Below are 20,046 nucleotides of genomic sequence, written 5' to 3' on the forward strand. Positions count from 1 at the left end.
TTATACCATCTTTTTTTTTTTTTTTTTTTTGCTTTTTACTTGCTCACGTGCATTTTCCTATTTGCCACCTATTTGCCAGCTTACAATACACAACTTGTTGTGGTGATTCACTGATGGCTGAGTGCACTATTCATAAGTAGAACCCGATGTTCTGTAACTGATGAAAACACCTGTTATAAAAGGACATTATGCTCTGCAGCAGAATAACTAATTGTAGCATAGTGGGAAACGACCACCACGGATTGTGTTAGGGGAAGATGTGTTATACACAAAAAAATATCTGTGTGTAATTAAACCCAAAAATAAAACCCTGCAAATTGCATGAGATGACGTTGAGCTTTTAAATGGTATAAGTAGTTCTACGAAAAAGTTGGCAAAAAAAGGCAGGAAAGCGTGTTAGTGACTCACTCTGTCTGCGCTGGGGCATGCCGGTACAGGTCAAGGCCTGGTGCTGTGCCTGCCACGGGGGCAGCAAGGGGGTGGGCAGCACACCCTACGCAGAGAGAAAATACACAGAACAACAAGGCATGACGAACCAGAACACACACACACACACACACGCAGAAGCGCCCACGTCAAACCTATAGGCAGAAATATTAATAAAGCACACACCGACACATACAGTAGAGGCAAACATCACATCCACAAAAGGCCAAAGTGTTTCCTCTGACCAAGTGGAATATTCACGCACTTACACACGCACACACTAACTCTCATACACACGTTGTCTTCCGTCCACAGAAGTGTGTCACCTGTCAAACTGACAGCTAACATGACAGCTTTTACAAGCTCAGGCAGCTTGTGGAGACATATTTTATCCATCAATTATGTCTATCCACTCTGGGTTATTTTCGTGCAGAGTTAAGTTAATGAGCGCAAGAAGCTTACACACACACACACAAAGATATGACCTTAGTCATAAATGCGCAAGAATTCCTAAGTAGAGAGATAACAAAACGTATGTTACGTTCAGGCCGGCACGGTGAGCGACTGTTTAGTACATCTACCTCACAGTTCTGGGGACCGGGGTTCAAATCCCAGCCCCGCCTCTGTGGAGTTTTCATGTTTTCTCCAGGCACTCCGGTTTCCTCCCACATCCCAAAAACATGCGTGGTAGGTTGATCGACGACTCTAAATTGCCCATAGGAGTGTATGTGAGTGCGAATGGTTGTTTGTTTCTGTGTGGCCTGCGATTGGCTGGCGACCAGTTCAGGGTGTACGCCGCCTCCCGCCCGAAGATAGCTGGGGTAGGCTTATCCTCCCTAGTGAGGATAAGCGGTAAAGAAAATAGATGGAGGGATGGATGTTACGTTCACTGAAGACTAAATGTTTTTGATGTTTTTAAAATTACGTATATTACGTTCACAGAAAACTAAATTGTCTTCAATGTTTACAAAACGATATGTTCTATTTCAACTCAACCAGTCGAGGCAGAAAGCCGTCCTTCAATCAGGTTTGTTGGATGGTTCTTCCTTAGGTCCACCGCACTACAGGCTTAATGTGACTGAACTTGACAATCAGCCAAAAAAATTAAAAATACAGTCGGCAAATCTCTCACACGCACACAGACAAACAGACACACACACACACACACACACACACACCAAGCGTTTGACCCTTGCACACTGGACCAACTCGCTGCAATGGAAAAACTGCGACTCGTTTTGTTCGCTTTTTTGCCCACACAATGCATTGACGCAATCCATTGTTGTTGTTGTGACCACGGTAACGGGTGTATCCGGTTACGTTGAACCACGTTTTGTGGTTCCGCCTCTCCGACAATGTTTGATTTGACAAGATAAGGATACGGTAGTATCGGAATATATGTCGTATAGTGTTGCCAGTGGCTGACCGAGATACAGCAAGAATTTATGGCAGTAATCTGACATAGTGCAATCGTGAAAGCCCAAATTTGTCTTGTAGTCTGATCCAGGCATAAGAGGGAGTTTTTTTCCCCCCTTTCCTTCATTACCTAGTTTTTGCTCATGGCCGATTTAGTTCATTTCTTAATGTGTGAGAAACATGGTTGTAGACCTTTTCCATATATAAAGTGCCTTGAGATAACTTCTGTTGTCAACTGGCACTTTATAAATAAAATTGACAAGACTTAACCAAGAGAATATAAATGTTATATTGCAAAGCAAAACAAGTAAGACTGAGGGGGACAAAACTGCATCCGCTAAACATTCTGTCTGTTTTGGAGAAGAGCTGCCAAGTGGGTGTCAAATCGCAAGAAACGGCGTGCTTGCTAGACGTCATTTCGCTGCCGAGCCTGCACAGTCCCACCAGCAGATGGTGGAAGCTGATGAAGCAGGACAAGATTCAAAAGCAATGGGGGAAGAGTTCGACTGTGATCTTACTTCACATCAGGATGGCAACCTCCTCCTGTGTGTGTGTGTGTGTGTGTGTGTGTCTGCGTGTGAAAAAGTGCTAGCAATGAGTCATGGCAAGGATTTCAGAATTTCAGAGGGGTTCTTTCATCATCATCAGTTTCCCCCTAATCATTAACTCCCTTCAACTCAATCCTTCCAACTCTCATTTTGTGCGTGTGTGCGCTTGTGTCATCACGACATCAAACTCATTAAAGTAGAGAGTAAAGAAGAAGTGGAGTATGACAAAAGAGATGTGTGAGGGGAGGCTGCTTTAAGATGAATGAAAGGCCACCTATTGCTGCCTTTGTTCATTTGTGTGTTTGATATCAGCACGAAAAAGGTGAGCCATTCATTCGTCCAACACGCATGCATACACACGCACACACAAACAAACATTTCCTCAAATCCTGTAGATCTAAGGGCTTCTATTTACTCAACAGCAGAGACTAGCAAGCATTTAATTCAGGTAAGGCATTTATTTTTAGCAGTTAGTTTGTTGGTATAACAACAATAAAAAGTGCTGTATAAATTCATGCATTACTTTAACATGTTATATTTATGTTGACATAAAGTGGCCCCTACGGATAACTGATGCCCATTATAACTGCATTGAATTAACAAATAACTTAACATTTTTGGGTGATATGTGTGAGGAAATGTTTATTGTGTAGACTGTGTATCAGTGTACAGTATTACAATTATATTAATATAGTCACAAATGGGTGACTATATTAATATATTAAATGACTCAAGGTTTACACACCATTGCTACGATGGCGGTGCCTTATTAAGGCGAAATCTGATACAGAGATGGATATAAGCATGAGCTATAATATAACAGCTCCTAGTTAAAAGGCGCAACCAAAATATAAGCGAATCTCCGTTAATGCAGTGTGGTTTGGTTTTACAAGCATAATAATGAAGACATAGTTGAATGAACACCTCTCTGACAGTGCCAGTGAAAATCCTGCATTATTATGTTTATAAAGGCAGACTCTTTGTATCTAGCACTTGTTTCTAAACTCATTAGATTTTGCAGGTGTATGTCATTGAAGTTGCTCTCATTAGTATGTACACTATATTTAGACGCACGCATAATCCGTTCCGTCCCAAATTACTGAAATCACACCATCTTCCCGTTTTGTTTGCTGAGAGGGCGAGGAAGCAGAGAAAACTTTTCCCCGCGCTCAAGATTACCTCTGGGAGCCATTCAAATATATATATATTTTTTTATGCAATTGACATTTAAGCGGCAGTTAGCGCGACTCTACGAGCACTGTAGAGCACTGTTCCCGCCGTTTGTCCCACAAATATCACGCGACTTTCTACCCAACATAAATTTGGACTGAAAATTAGACAGTAGGCAGGCGGGTATGGGTTTAATGTTGGCAAAAGATGGAGAAAATAATAGAAATGCTAATAAATTAATTGAACATTCATCATTTTTTTTATTGCACTTGTCCTCATCAGGGTCACAGGTGCGCTGGTGCCTGACTTCATTCACAGTGCACATATTGAGAAACAACCATTCACACGCACATTCAAAACCTGTGGACAATTCAGGCTGGGTTTAAATTGCATGGATGGATGGATGGTTCAAGTGACCCAATTCCATTTTTTTGCGCTGCAGTGGCACAAATCGGTAGTATAAAAAGACAAAAACCCATGAAATTAAATATCTTCAGATTAGAATCAGTTGGGAGAAACCCCACACAAACACAGGGAGAGCATGCAAACTCCCTGGTATTTAAACAACTTTTTAATTTGTTTTGATTTGAATGTAGCGCTAGGCTCCAAACCAGATTTCCTAGACCCGGCAGCACCAGTTGTCCACTTTACATGCCTGGGGCGACCAAATATCAGCATTAGGGTCGTAAAAACAAGCTGCTGGCCTTTGACATGAGAATGTTCCTCAGCTGATCCATTCAGCTTCGCACTCAATAAGGCCACCAGAGGGCATTGAGCCACTCCAGCTACCTGATTGGGCGCCAATTTAAATGTCACCAGAGAAAAACAAAAGGGCACTTAGCCCCATGTTTGAAATGTGAGTGAAAAAAAACAAGTTGACTTAAGTAAGGAAATCTATAGATTAAAAAAAGACTGCTTCAGAGAACCAATACCCTAAATTCAAGATTTTTTCTGTGTCACTTCAGGACAAAGATGCACCGCAAACTTCCTCACTGTCACACCACAGCATGACGGATACAGCCTCGCTGCCGCTTACTTTCACCCTGATTTAAGTCCAAACTTGCTCATCTTATCTTTGAACTTCTTTTTAGTTAACGTCACTAAAACCCCGTTGAGAACAAGTGGGTTCTATTGGCTGGTTGCCACGGCAACAGTGAAACTACAGGCTGTTGTGCTAGGCGGGGGGCTATAGTGTGCTTGGGGAGCTCAACCAGTCGTGTTTATTATGGCCTTAGCACCAGGCGGTGCGAAGACCCTCTTGGAGACGATTCATTGATTGTTATCTTTTTGATGAATAAATCACCTCTTTGGGTGTCTCAACGTGCTCAAAAACTCTGCATTTCTGCAAGTGCATGTATTCTGGTGAAAATGTATGTGTGGCCCATCTTGCTATATGTCAGCATACAAACAGATGTAACACGTTAGAATTTTTTTTTTTCAATTCTCCTTGCAAAGATCACATCACTACAAATCCTCATCATTCTCATCAGGTTGTTATATTGCTATATGTAAGCACGTTGCCATTTTATCAATTCTCATGAAGCTATTTTTTTTAGGTTTCTGTACCCAGGTTGCCATCTTCTTATAATGTTAAGCATACAAAAATACTACATTTATGTTAGCATATTATCAAATCTCATTATAAAGCACTATACAGTAATGCAAGACTATGCAAAATCTATATCGAGCTGTTTGAAAGGTTTCTGTACTCAGGTTGCTCTTTTGATATATGTTAGCATACTAACTGTTAGCATTCTATCTATGTCAGTACGCTTAAGCAGAGGGGTCTCCAACCTTTCTGAAATTGAGCGCTACTTCTTGGGTACTGATTAATCCAAAAGGCTACCAAGTTTGAGCCACACTTCTGAAATAACAAATTTGAGCATATGTTATTGTTATTGTTAAGATTATTATTGTTCATCTATATCTATATTATTTCTTACAATAATTAGAAATAGTGATTTAACAAGGCAGCAAACAAATACCAATATGCCACACTATTTCTATAAATCTCGAAGTGTTTATATTTTCAAATGATCACTTCTACAATATGTTTAGGAAATCGCAATGTCCCATCACTAGTTAGCTATTTTTTTTTATTTGTTGCTGGCATGCGATACTGTATGTTAACATGTTAGCTTTTAGCATCGCAACAATTTAAATTTCGATGTGGCTAAGGTTATAGTTCTATCTACCGATCAATGCAAACTAGAACTAGTAGACATTCCAACAGCTTCTTCCCTCTTGCAATCAACTTCTTGAATAGCTAACTTACAATTCCATTACAACAAGCTGGCAATTTTTTGACTTGAGTTCGTTGTCACATTTCTGTATTATGTATTACTCGTGCACTCACTGTAGTTGTCTCGCCGTGCTGCACTATTTGCATATAGTGGCCACTCATGCCAGAGTAGCATCTGCTCCATTTGCACACTGATTGAGGAGTATCTGTAACATTTGCACAACCATTGTCCCAGATTATCGCAGTACTCGTCACTTTAAACCGCATACACTCCTTGAAGTCTCAGTGCCCTTTGCACAATGGTCATTGCACCGGACTATTGCGATATTAGCCATTCGAACTGAGGACTCTGCATCTTTTTGCACAATTGTTGTTTGTTGTTGTTTTTTGTCAATGTCTTTATGTCTCCAAAGTGTTCTGTAAATTGACTGTCTGTTGTACTAGAGCGGCTCCAACTACCGGAGACAAATTCCTTGTGTGTTTTGGACATACTTGGCAAATAAAGATGATTCTGATTCTGATTCTGATAAGGCCACCCCAGCTGGCACTATATCCTTCACAAATACTGGGTTACAGATTTGCAACAGAGAGCAGGCTCATTTGAAATTTCAGAAGGAATTTTTCGAGTCAGAATTTGAATTTGCCATTGTATCAACACGTTGTAGCGGCATTGCTGCTATGCTATCCTTTACCCTCCACTTCCTGCTTGCCTCTTTCGCTCATTCGTCTCCTACATATAATATTTTTCCCTCCCTCCACAACACAAACTACAGCCTCGCAGCTCACCTCAGCTATTAAGTGTGAGATGGAGTGACTAGGCGGCTGACAAGCTCATAAAGCTTCCCTTGCTGGGAGGTGGAGCTGATGAGTGACTCAGCGATATGTAGAAGATGACCAGCCTCTGTGTGTGTTTTTTTTTGGAAGTGGTGCACATTAAAAAAAAAAAAAAAAAAGCATTAAGAGTGTGAGCCTTGGTGTGGATGGTATGTGGACTCACAGAGTGGCTGGAGGGTCTCCAGTGGGTCTGGGTGGCCTTGTCACACAGGCGCTGCAGTCGCTTGTCCCCCGGCTGTCGCAGTAGCGAGGGCGCCCTCTGCTGCTGACACTGGCACCGCACCTGACGTTCTTGAGCGAGCTGAGAAAGGCCAGGAGGGAAAAGACAAGATGAACTTTTACAAAGGATTACATGAATGTGGACTACTATGCTGAATAACAAGCTCAGCCATAATTGCCTGTGCGGCTCGGGAGGTAAACAATAATCTTTAAGAGGACGAAAACGTATCTAGTGAAAGCAGGCAAGATTTTTGTGTTTTAACAACTCGGGTGTGCAATGAGGGTGACCTAATCTATTGTAGAGGCTGCAATCTCTTTATTTTATATGCTTTTTGGCTGCGTGCTACTTTTTCAAAGCACTCGCATGCCAAGCGGAGGTCAAGTGCATGCATTGCAATGTCAAAACACAGCAGTTGAAAATGGACAGAACAGATCGATGGCTTAGCAGTTATATTGTCATCATTACCTTAAAATGCTATTTGGAGCAAAACTGACAAGCATTAAAAATGACTAATAGCCATGTCATACTTAATGACAATTTAATGGAGTGGAAGTAGTTTGCTCACATACAAATTAAAAACACGCATTTATTATTATTAGTTGGTCTTATTTGTTAAAGCCAAACTGTATCTTACTAATCAACTGCCAACTGATAAATCAACTTTTGTAGCGAGGGCTCAAGAATTTAGTGCTAAATCTCACATCTTGTGTGACAAAGCTCCCAACTCGACAACTCAGCTTTGACGCAGAACCAGACAGCAACTTCACGCGCATTACACACATACCAACAATCGAGCTGAATTTGAGCAGTTTCCATCTTTTCCAATAAGAGTCAGCAAAGTCCAGACTATCGGCTATCTGTGACAGATTATCCTGAGCGATTATCCTGTCATGGTGTGGACCTGTGGGGTGGGTTAAGAGTGATTTTTCCTCCACAATCTGCTCGGGCCAACAATCGTGAATGTTAAACCTGTTGAATATTTTCAATCACAAATCGCCACGTGTGTGGTCCACACAGAATAGGCCAGAGTTATGCACCAATAGCAGATTAAGAAGCTTGCTGAAGCTCCCACAAAAATAGAACGCCCACTGGTTGTGTCGAGAGTCATTCACCCCTCCCCCAAAAATGACAAGAAGAGTTTGCAACTGCACTATGGTTACCAGATAAGTTAACAGTCAACCGAGCTTCTTGTGCTACTACCCTTTCTTCTTCGTATTTTCCAGCAGTCTGGATGCTGCCTCTCACAGGTACTATGCCAGATTTCTGGTTTGGGTGAGGATACTCACGATTGTTGGAGATAACATTATATTTGTGGTGTGCTGTGCTGGGATTTCTTTCCTCGCAGTGTGCTGTGTTGGGATTTTTTTCCTCGTGTCGTTTCTCTCATATTTTAAAAAAATTGGTTAAGATGTTAAAAATCGGTATGTGTGTATCCTGCTTTAGTTATTTATGACAGCTGCAGCGAAAACTGGATGCAGCCAATTTCAAGGTCCAACGACAAGCTACTCGGTCAAAACGGGATGACAGGCAATTTTAAATAGCTCTGCTAAACAATATTTTTAGGTTCTCACCTGATGCAGGAGCCAATATAATCAGAACTGTGCAGAGTCGAATTTTTCTATATTGTTCTTTTAACTCACTCTGTCAGCCTTTATATCCAATAATGCCACTCCTCCCTCCTTTCTGCCTGTTGAGGGTGAGAGCGCAGCAATATTGTGAGGCACTGGAAACCCAGCTGGGTAGGTGCTAACTCTAATTGGGAAGGCTCGCATGCACTGGCGAGGGAGGCCTGGCTTTGACATTTTGGTATTTGCAGATGCGGCAGCGGATTTGAATAATGTCAGCCAGGCATACGGTTGTTTGGCTAACAAGGCAGACTCTTCAAGACACTAATGAGTGTTAGGACAGAGATGGAGCCAGCTAAAAGCAAACAGAACAGAGGTTATTGGTAGCCAGCGATGGCCGGAAGACAACACGCGACAGTGGACTTGCGGTGTTGAACGCCCACCCGCGATAAAAGCTAGTTATAAAACACTGTTTCTTGATTTTATCAGGGCAGTGAAGATCCGCACCATCCGCCATTACATTTATACAGGTCTCTCTCTTTAAACTTCACCGTGCTCCACTTTATGCAAGAAGTGGAGAAACAGTGGCAATCATACAGTTTGGAATTAAAGTAAAATTTGCAAGTTTGAAACATTTAAAAAATAAACAAACTCCTCTGAAAAGTAAAAATGAAGAACAAAACAAAACAGTAACCCCCGCTATATCGCGGTTCACTTATCGCAGTCCTGCTATATCGCAGCTTTTTTGGGGGGGTTATTACAGCTGTTACTCTGTACTGCTTGTGTTATCTATTGCTCTTGCTCTCTCTCAATATATTGTTTGAATGTTTGTATTCTTTTGAACGTGTGTTTAAAGACCTTGAAAAGAAAGTGCATGAATGCTACAAAAAGATGCCTACGGTGTATTTACTGTAAATAGGGTATTTCTATATCGCAGTTGTTCACTTATTGCAGGGGGGCTGGAACATAACCTCAGTGGTGGTGGTGGGGAGGCGGGGGTCACTGTACAACAACAAAAATAAGTAAACTGAAATACAGTATAAATACAGTAATCCCCCAGGACCAAACCTGCTGCAAAAGCGAGAAACTGCGAGTAAATCACAGCCCCTTGAATCAAATAGTTAAAATGTAAAATATACTACAAACTATGAACCCAAAATAGTTCAATGTCATTTCAAACTCTTCTCACATTACCCTTAAAAAATGGCTTACAGGTGGTTAGATTATGAAATAAAGTGCACCTGAAGTGTGTGTTGTACATACACATGCCGTGAAGACTCTGTAACTTCCACTAACAACCCAGGCTAAACTTACTTCCTCCCCGATATACAAAGCTAGTCTCTCCATCAAGATGCATCACTTACACATACAATACTTTCTTGACATCAATTACCGTATTACTTTCCTACTTAGACTGGGCTATGGCGGCATCTTCGGGCCACCTTTCGAAAGAACACAAAAATGCGAATAGGTGAGTTTTTCAGCGAAAAGCCTGGGTAAGATTCCACAGGAAAAAATAAAAAGTGATAAAAAAAAAAAGTGACTATGCAGATGATTAATATAAGATGAAAAAAAATGATGCAATCAAAAACAAAAGCTAGCTAACGAATTTGATACATTTGAATTACAAATACAATCAAATAAAAAAATGTAATTAAACTTCATCAGCAAGTCATTGCATGACTACCCGTGGGACCTCAGTGTCATTAATCCAAGGATTAACTTTGGGTGTGTTTGTCTTTTTTGTGACACTTATTCTAAAATGAGCAACCTCAACCCTCATTAGGGACAAGAAGAATTAGGTGACATGAGAAGAATACCATATACACCAGAAGTCAATTGAGGTAAGCGGACTCTGCTTTTACTAACAGTGGTTAACTTCTTTTTTACACTTGCATGACAAGTAAGAATGCTTAAAATTGGGGTGTCTAAGGCGCATCAGCGATATGAATCACCCTCAAATTAACTCCTGTGTAATTTGAGTATCGACTGAAATGAAATTACATTTAAATATTAACACCAGTGGAGTTATTTTTCCATTTGACAACTCAGTATGTAATGTAACTGTAGACCAGACCAAGAACCCAATTAATTCTGAATGGGATTCAGTTGCTTGAGGGACTAGTCATGAAGTTTAATCAATATATTTCAAAGTTCATACTGGTGAATGCTTTCAGTTTTGTTACCTTCTGTACACAATTATCTGCGAGTGTTTTTAATTTTTACAGACAAAAATATTTCACAAAAAAATTTGAAACAAAAGTGAGCATTTCCAGGGAATGAATGTTGAGAAGGAATGTTGCAGCCATTTTACAGCCTGTTTTACCATTTGTTCCCGCTGATTCTGCTGACACTTCAGAGTGAGCTGAACAATGGTCTTGTCTCGACTCCTAAGTTCTTCTCGGAGAATGTGCATCTCCTGCAGCAGCTCCTCAAACTGCAAACACACATTGTCATATATATATGTATGTGTGTATATATATGTGTGTATGTGTATATATGTATGTATGTATATATATATATATATATGTGTGTGTGTGTGTGTGTGTATATATGTATGTATATATATATACACACACATATATATATATATATATATATATACATATATATATATATATATATATATATACACATACATATACACATATATATATATATATACATATATATATACACACACATACATATATACATATATAGATATATATACACACACATACATATATACACATACACACACATACATATATACATATATATATATATATATATACACACACACACATATATACACATACACACACACACACACACACATACATATATATATATATATATATATATATAAACAGACACACACACAGTGGGTACGGAAAGTATTCAGACCCCCTTAAATTTTTCACCGTTATATGCAGCCATTTGCTAAAATCATTTACATTCATTTTCTTTCCTCATTAATGTACACACAGCACTCCATATGGACAGAAAAAAATGAATTGTTGAAATTTTTGCAGATTTATTAAAAAAGAAAAACTGAATTATCACACAGCCATAAGTATTCAGACCCTTTGCTCAGTATTTAGTAGAAGCACCCTTCTGAGCTAATACAGCCATGAGTCTCTTTGGGAATGATACAACAAGTTTTCCACACCTGGATTTGGGGATCCTCTGCAATTCTGTCAGGTTGGATGGTGAAGGTTGGTGGACAGTCATTTTCAAGTCTCTCCAGAGATGCTCAATTGGGTCTCCAGAGATGCTCAATTGGGTTTAAGTCAGGGCTCTGGCTGGGCCATTCAAGAACAGTCACGGAGTTGTTCTGAAGCCACGCAGTTACTTTAGCTGTGCTTAGGGTCATTGTCTTGTTGGAAGGTGAACCTTCGGCCCAGTCTGAGGTCCTGAGCACTCTGGAGAAGGTTTTTGCCAGGATATCCCTGTACTTGGCCGCATTCATCTTTCCTTCGATTGCAACCAGTCGTCCTGTCCCTGCAGCTGAAAAACACCCCCACAGCATGATGCTGCCACCACCATGCTTCACTTTTGGGACTGTATTGGAAGGTGATGAGCAGTGCCTGGTTTTCTCCACACACACCACTTAGAATTAAGGCCAAAAAGTTCTATCTTGGTCTCATCAGACCAGAGAATCTTATTTCTCACCATCTTGGAGTCCTTCAGGTGTTTTTTTTAGCAAACTCCATGTGGGCTTTCATGTGTCTTGCACTGAGAAGAGGCTTCCGTCGGGCCACTTTGCCATAAAGCCCCAACTGGTAGAGGGCTGCAGTGATGGTTGACTTTCTAGAACGTTCTCCCATCTCCCGACTGCATCTCTGGAGCTCAGCCACAGTGATCTTTGGGTTCTTCTTTACCTCTCTCACCAAGGCTCTTCTTCCCGATTGCCCAGTTTGGCCGGACGGCCAGCTCTAGGAAGGGTTCTGGTCGTCCCAAACATCTTCCGTTTAAGGATTATGGAGGCCACTGTGCTCTTAGGAACCTTAAAGGTCAGAGGACAAATATTTTAAATGTTTTCTTGATAACTCTAGAACCTTTTTACAAACCACATCTGCCATTTCAAAGTGATTATATGGCAGATATACAGCAGTTAAATCAATAAATATGATGCCTTCTGCTTTTTGCATCCCGCGCCTTCCGGTCTTCGTCTCTTTCCGGCGCTGTGACGTCACACAAGCCAAACATCCTGTTCATTCGGCTTTGTGGGCTATTGTTCCATGCTGTTGTTCCCGTCCTAGTATATTTGTTGTCGTATGATTTAACGATGCCACGATGGTTTATTGTGTTGTATTTGGTTGTACAAATGGTTCAGGCAGCGGCAAGAGTTTTTTTTTTTATTATTTTTTTTTGGCTTTCCAAGTGAAGAAGGAATACGTGACCAGTGGATCAGCTATGGGTGCCTAGCAAACATTCCATACTCTGTGCCGATCACTTCGAACTGCCGTGTTTTGAGAAAGCATTGGATACACAGGTGTAGTTAGGCAGAGACTGAAACCAGCTGTCGTGCTAACTATTTTTCCTACGGCCATCGGGACCTCCACCGCCAGCAAGAGAACTAAATCTCGCAGCAACGAAGCGGTGCAGAAAAGAGGTGAGCATTTCCTTGTATATACCTACGGCTCTATTATGGTTACTGTGCACTGGGGAGTAGGAAAAAAAGACCCACACAGTACTTTTCAGTACTGTCGTCTGTACTTTTGCCTATATGACAAGCCAACAGACACAGAGCAAAGACTTTGTGTGCGGCGTGTTATAATACAACTCGAGCGAGGGGCACACAATATATAGGAATACTGCATCCTATGTAAAAGCTTGTGCCGTGTCACTGAAACATATATGAATATATAATACGTATAGTCGTGCTAAAAAATATTGCCACCCCTGGGGTGGCATTATTTCAAGCCATGAGTGTATAAAAAGACATGCTTTTGACATACCGTCACATCGAGCCAGTGGCCACCCTCTTTTTCTGTTGTACAGCTACTACTTGGCTGCTCGTCGTCATCACTGTCTGATCGGCTCAAACATGTACACTTTGACGATGCAAAGTTCAGTTGGGTGCTCCGAGTACGTTCGAAATCCTCCTCCTCCCCTCCACATATTCCAACACGTTGCTCGCCATTGCGTGCAGTGTGTAGCGCGCTGTGTTTGTCAATTGCAACCTCACTTCTGGTAGCCCTTGCGGTGGATAGAGTAACCACACCCCGGTGTCTTGAGCTTCGGGTACGTTCGGGGAGGACTCAATATGCGTCATAAAAACCTAATTTTTAGCTAAACTATGGTTGAAAACTTGCTGGAGGTTACGTGCATGTATTACATGACATATAAACAATGCAAATATTAATTTTAACTGACCCCATAACATCTTTGTCATCTGACCTTTAAGTGCAGCAGAAATGTTTTTGTAACCTTGGCCAGATCTGTTCCTTGCCTCAATTCTGTCTCTGAGCTCTTCAGGTAGTTCTTTTGACCTCATGATTCTCATTTGCTCTGACATGCACTGTGAGCTGTAAGGTCATATATAGACAGGTGTGTGGCTTTCCTAATAAAGTCCAATCGGTATAATAAAACACAGCTAGACTCCAATGAAGGTGTAGAACCATCTCAAGGATGATCAGAAGAAATGGACAGCACCAGAGTTAAATATATGAGTGTCACAGCAAAGGGTCTGAATACTTATGGCTGTGTGATATTTAAGTTTTTCTTTTTTAATAAATCTACAAAAATGTCAACAATTATTTTTTTTTCTGTCAATATGGGGTGCCGTGTGTTCATTTATGAGGGAAAAAAATGAACTTAAATGATTTTAGCAATTGGTTGCATTATAACACAGAAGAATTTAAGGGCGTCTGAATACTTTCCGTACCCACTGTATATTATCTAGGTGCGTGTGTGTGTGTATATATATATATATATATACACACAACACACACATACACACACATATACACACGCACACATATATATACATATATATATATATATATATATATATACACACAACACACACACAACTTACACGGGAGGGAAATGGAATCAAATCGTGTTTTTCTTACCTGGGATGCAGTATTGGTATTGCTTTCAATCTCCCCCTCAACATCTGCTGGCGAGTCCGTATCCTCGAGCTGGAAACACACAAGACGTACACACCGAAACGCAGAAAGTACACGGTAAGCACAATCAATGACAGTTGCCGTAGGGCACGCCTCAAGAGCAATGTTGTGCGGTGGAATAATTTTACTCCTTCACATATACCCCGCTGGCCTTGGACTGCCAGGCACCAGTGACACAGATCTGCAGCCCAATCTCTGAGTATACTCAACACATTTATTTCACAAGTAAGAATAAATATCAACTAGCTGCTTTAATAAATCCATGCTTTTGTATATTTTTTCTGTTAGCCGCAAGGTAATTCAGAGGTGCACCTTGTATGAGTATGCTTACAGGCTAACTTATTTGGTAGACAAATTAACACACGCACACCCACTATCTGGCTGAAAAAAAATTTCTACCCTTCCGCTCAAAGTCAGCAAAGGCCCGACTGTCGAATGTCTATCCTTTAGACATAAGATTATCCTGAGCGATTATCCTCTACTATGGGGGGTGTTAAAAGTGATTGTTTTTCCCGGTTTTCTTGGAAAACGGTTGTGCCAACAATTGTCAATGGCAAACATGTTCAATATTTACAATCGCAATTCCTTTATTTGTGACCGCAATTTTGTTACCAAATAAACTAAAAGTTAGCCTAACTTATTCTACTTCTTCCTTCACTTCTACTCTTCTTTGTATTTTGTGGACATCTGGATGCCTTGTGGCATCATCCTGCCTCTTACAGACCAATCTTGGTATTACGACCGACATTTAGGTTTACACAGAATGGTCAGTAAAAGAGAAACTTCAGGCAAAATTTTGATGAGAAAAACATGCCTTATTTGCGGAGTCATTCGAATAGTAGGATTCAAATTTGGCATACATAACGTGGAATGGATCCACGCTGCCTTGTATCAACGATTCAGGCTCATGGTATTGGACTCATGGTGTGTACGGTATTGTCTTGGCACCTTTAGTGCTAGTTGAGCATCATTTTAAAGCCAAAGCTTATCTAAAGACATCACATTTTAGACGGTTTCAGCTCATAATGGCTACCTAAAATATGCTTTCTTTAACAGGCTGTACTCAAATGCTTCAGTAATCACCAAAGTGCAATCCTGTAGAGCACATTTGGAATGTGGTGTAATGGGAAATTCCAATTGTGGATGTGCACCAGACCAGTCAGCAACAACTGAATGACGCGATCATGTCAACATGGACCAAATCCTTCCAACACTTGATCAAATGTATGCCACTAAGGAGGGTGTAGGTAATAAAGTGGCTAGTGAGTGTATTCATTCGAGAACGACATAATTCATTTCTAGCATCCTTTGTTCTGGCTCTTGTTGTCACCATCCTGTCATTCCTCCAACTGAGACAGACGGACTGAGTAATTGATTTCCTCACACTCCCACTTAAACGCATGTAAGCACGAAGGAAGGCGCAAGGAACGCGTAAAAAGCCAAGCCGGTCAGGAGTATCTAATAATGAGGGTCGAACCTGCAGTAGGTTTTTCAGCCTGAGCAGCTGGTTCTTGACCGAGCTACAGTCCTGGCTCATATGGTCCAGCGAGAGCTCATCGGGTACGGGTGCGTTGCCATGTCGCCTGGTTTCGGAGGGAACGGCCTGTAAAGACATCCTCGAAGACTTGAGGCCGTCGTAGTGATGGAAGAACGGTGCCCTGAGAGAGACAAAACAGTCAGGTTAACCACAGTGGAGCCCCTAAAGTAAGAATTAAAACCATAAAACCACTATTCAAACCACGGTCATGCCTGATCATGCAAGACCAAGCATCAAAGGATTTGCTTTTCCTTTGGAATTTTGTAGAATATGAATTGGAAGTTGCGTGAACTAAGCAGGCTCACATTCAAAGCATCACCTTACTTGGCAATGATTTTTTTTTATTGCATTTTACTATTCACTTATTTTTAAATTTGACAATTAAGAATTAAAAAAATGGTACTAAACACCTGAACAGCTAATATAGGTTTTATGATGGTGACGGTTTGACCCTGGAACGGTTCAGTTCCATTATTTGCTCGTAGAGAATAGCGCCCAAAAAAGTATTGTTTTTACCTTGGCGGTTCTTTTACTGTAGTACAGATCGGTTGAGCTCAATAAGCAATATTTAGCATTTTCACTGTCAGAAGGATATGAAAAAAAAAAACTAATTTTCAGTCCCTTGAATGGCGCTATTTGTTGTAAATTCGTTTCCTTTTTTTTTTAAAATTCATTGTCAGGTTACACTGCTTCTCACTACTCTGATCCTTAGTAGCTGACGTATATCGTCTCCACATCGGGCTACAGCAATCTAATTATTTTACAATCGGTTAGTCTACCGATTATGCCATGGATGACTTGCGTAATATGATAAAAATGATTGTTCATTATTAAACAATTCACTGGAGCGGTTCGCAGCAGAGTGTGAAGCGGCTGGGATGACAATCAGCACCTCCAAATCTGAGACCATGGTCCTCAGTCAGAAAAGGGTGGCGTGCCCTCTCCAGGTCGGGGATGAGATCCTGCCCCAAGTGAAGGAGTTCAAGTATCTTGGGGTCTTGTTCACGAGTGAGGGAAGAATGGAACGAGAGATCGACAGGCGGATCGGTGCTGCGTCTGCAGTGATGCGGACTTTGTATCGGTCCATTGTGGTAAAGAAGGAGCAAAGGCGAAAGGCGAAGCTCTCAATTTACCGGTCGATCTACATTTCTACCCTCACCTATGGTCACGAGCTGCGGGTCGTGACCGAAAGAACAAGATCCCGGATACAAGCGGCCGAAATTAGTTTCTTCCGCAGGGTGTATGGGCTCTCCCTTATAGATAGGGTGAGAAGCTCGGTCATCTGGGAGGAGCTCAGAGTAGAGCCGCTGCTCCTCCACATTGAGAGGAGCCAGATGAGCTGGCTGGGGCATCTGATTCGGATGCCTCCCGGACGCCTCCCTAGTGAGGTGTTCCGGGCATGTCCCACCGGGGGGAGACCCCGGGGACGACCCAGGACACGCTGGAGAGACTACGTCCTTCGGCTGGCCTGGGAACGCCTCGGGATCCCCCCGGAAGAGCTGGATGAAGTGGCTGGGGAGAGGGAAGTCTGGGCGTACCTGCTAAAGCTACTGCCCCCGCGACCTGAGCCCGGATAAGCAGTAGAAAATGGATGGATGGATGGATGGATGGATTATTAAACAACAACATGTGAATGTGAGGTGCAGGCATTATTGTTGTCCACTTGGTTTTGCCATCCTCCCATTGCTAACATCAATACATTGCCTTGTGATGGCAATCGTAGACGTGCTGTTGTGGTACATTAGTTAGTTTTTACGGAGGACGAGACAGGTCACAACAATTGCAAATGCCACAACAGATGCAATCGCAACAACACAACCAAATTAACACGCAACAGAAATGCTAACATCACAACACATTAAAACCACAACAGAATGACACAACGGGAATGCAAACGTCAAAACCAAATGACATTAATCCACAACATAGCGACATTTCGACACACCAGAAGTGAGCGGCGGGACTCCCTCCAACTGTATAATTCTTCCAGGTTACCTGGGACTCATACTGCATATTGCAATTGTTGTGAACGGTCTCAGCCATCATAAATTCTGCTTAGCAATAGACACAATGCATTTAATAATCTATTTTTTTGAGTGTGAAATGATTACAAGCTTTGGACATTCTCTGTCTTTTACGTACTTTTTCTTCCTGGCTCGACACCATCGCAACAACTTATTTCTACACAGAGTGGTACGAGAGTCTGCGGTAACATTAGTCCATGTGGAAAAATGCCAAACTGAACTGTCAAACCACAAATATTCGCCTTTTCGTTCAGGAAACTAAACTAAATTAGGTCACCAACCTGCCGTCATTGGGGAAGTGGTCGGGTCTGTTCCAGCGGTGATGCCCACGCCGTTGTCCCTGTCGACGGGGTGCACTTTCACCGTTGGACATTCTGTCCAAGTCTATGACAAAAGTTAAGAATATGGTGAGGCACACTTGAAAACATTCTGAAGGTATATGTGCAGACAATTGTCCCTGCCTCTGAAACATATTGCAAATGGTTCGAGTTTGTTGTGAAAGCTGAGATGTGCCATGCAAAAAAGGAAGGTAGGAATTTGTTTTTCTGACAGGTTCACACAGACACACGCATAAAACAAACTATTTGTCACGTTTTCTGGCGATGAATACATCTGTACACATTTCAAATGCACTAAAATATCACCAAGCAAGCACATCATGATCTCTTCCATCTCCCTCCTCGCTATGCAAACACAAAAACATGAGTGGCATTTCATTTTCAAGGATGTAAAAAAGGATAGTGAGTCTTTGGAGACTCTCGGGAGAATAGAGCTGAGAAATGAGCCACGGCTAAGGGAAAAACTGAAAATAATAGTGGCTGACCTCCCTCCCAGAAAAGCGAGGCCTACAGCGAGGAAGGGAGACAGTGAGAAACAACCACACACAAAAAAGACAATAACAGCAGGATAGAAATGCTGCTGCTTAAAATACTTTACCCAAAGTGTCACCATGTAACACAGAAGCAGGCAGCTTGTTTCATACTCAAGTATTACATTCCAAGAAACTTACAGAATCCAAGTCATTAAAGCCAAACAATGGGAATATATTCCATCTAGGAGAGGTCCATGAATATAGAATAGAAAGAAATGTCCGCCCGGTCCAGTCGTTTAGGCAGAAATCCTGAGCCCACCCTGCATGGCCCTGTCTGTGTTGTCAGACTTGTTTTTCAGGGAACTCCCAAGGAGAGGAGACTGGTGGTGCTTTGGAGTCCAAGTTTAGGGGAAACTCTGGGGCCTCCGCTGGCCCTGACAGCTGGGTTTAAAGAAAATGTCACATGCGAGCCTCTCATCCGTTTCTAATTCGGCTCTCTATTCTTCCCTTTCGCCTTCTTCCTGTTATGTGGCAGAGTCAGAGTGTCTCTGGGAGGGATGAAATGAAGGACAGAGCAAGGGAGGGCCTGCGGAGACTCTGTAGGCAAAACAAACCGCCTTCCCGGTCCCTGATTTTAGGGCCGGCCTTGTGGGCTGGGTCTAAGATGGACTCCTTTGCCCCATCTCACTTTCACTGTGCCTCTTCTGGTACTTGTCCTGACACACAGGCCTATAAATATGGACACTTCCCAAAAAAGGAGCAGGAAGGGGACCAGCATGCCAGTCACATTCCTCTGGAGTGAACATTCCCTTGCCTGTCTATGAATGTTTACAATCTTCAGGGTGTTATGAAGCTGCCTCCAACCTGCAGCAACACAATAAAACACTCAGGAATATGATACTGTTCACTTCATGTTTGGTTGCGGTTGATTCACTTTTGAGGTCTTTTTGGCAATAGAACTGATATCAGTAAGGGCAAAAAAATATATTAAAAAAAAGAGCCTCAGCATTAATGGAATCCAATTCAACAGTGCAGCCGTCTGCAGCCTCCGCTATGACCACCGAAGTGAATTACTGCGCCTCTGGACCCGTTAAAAAACACAAACATTTTAACCTTCGTGGCGGTACACAG

General features: G+C 41.8%; 1 protein-coding gene across 10 annotated transcripts in view; it reads right to left on the reverse strand.

The window, feature by feature from the left end:
- Positions 1 to 20,046, reverse strand: part of ccser2a (coiled-coil serine-rich protein 2a) — a 52,053-nt gene that overhangs the window by 17,304 nt on the left and 14,703 nt on the right. For 8 of the 10 annotated variants that reach the window (XR_009790735.1, XR_009790734.1, XM_061789597.1 and 5 more), the window contains 5 exons: positions 18,386 to 18,488; positions 16,021 to 16,201; positions 14,487 to 14,555; positions 10,748 to 10,858; positions 6,800 to 6,937 (listed from right to left, as the gene is read on the reverse strand). Coding sequence is in view for 8 of the 10 variants with exons in the window: in XM_061789597.1 (XP_061645581.1) it covers positions 6,800 to 6,937; positions 10,748 to 10,858; positions 14,487 to 14,555; positions 16,021 to 16,201; positions 18,386 to 18,488 (602 nt within the window). In the remaining 2 variants the exon portion in view is untranslated. Of the gene's footprint in view, positions 1 to 408; positions 494 to 6,799; positions 6,938 to 10,747; positions 10,859 to 14,486; positions 14,556 to 16,020; positions 16,202 to 18,385; positions 18,489 to 20,046 lie in introns of all 10 variants that reach the window. The other 2 variants (XM_061789604.1, XM_061789603.1) reach the window with 1 other exon arrangement.

Source organism: Phyllopteryx taeniolatus, chromosome 11 (genome assembly GCF_024500385.1).
Source record: "Phyllopteryx taeniolatus isolate TA_2022b chromosome 11, UOR_Ptae_1.2, whole genome shotgun sequence".
Lineage (NCBI taxonomy): Eukaryota > Metazoa > Chordata > Actinopteri > Syngnathiformes > Syngnathidae > Phyllopteryx > Phyllopteryx taeniolatus.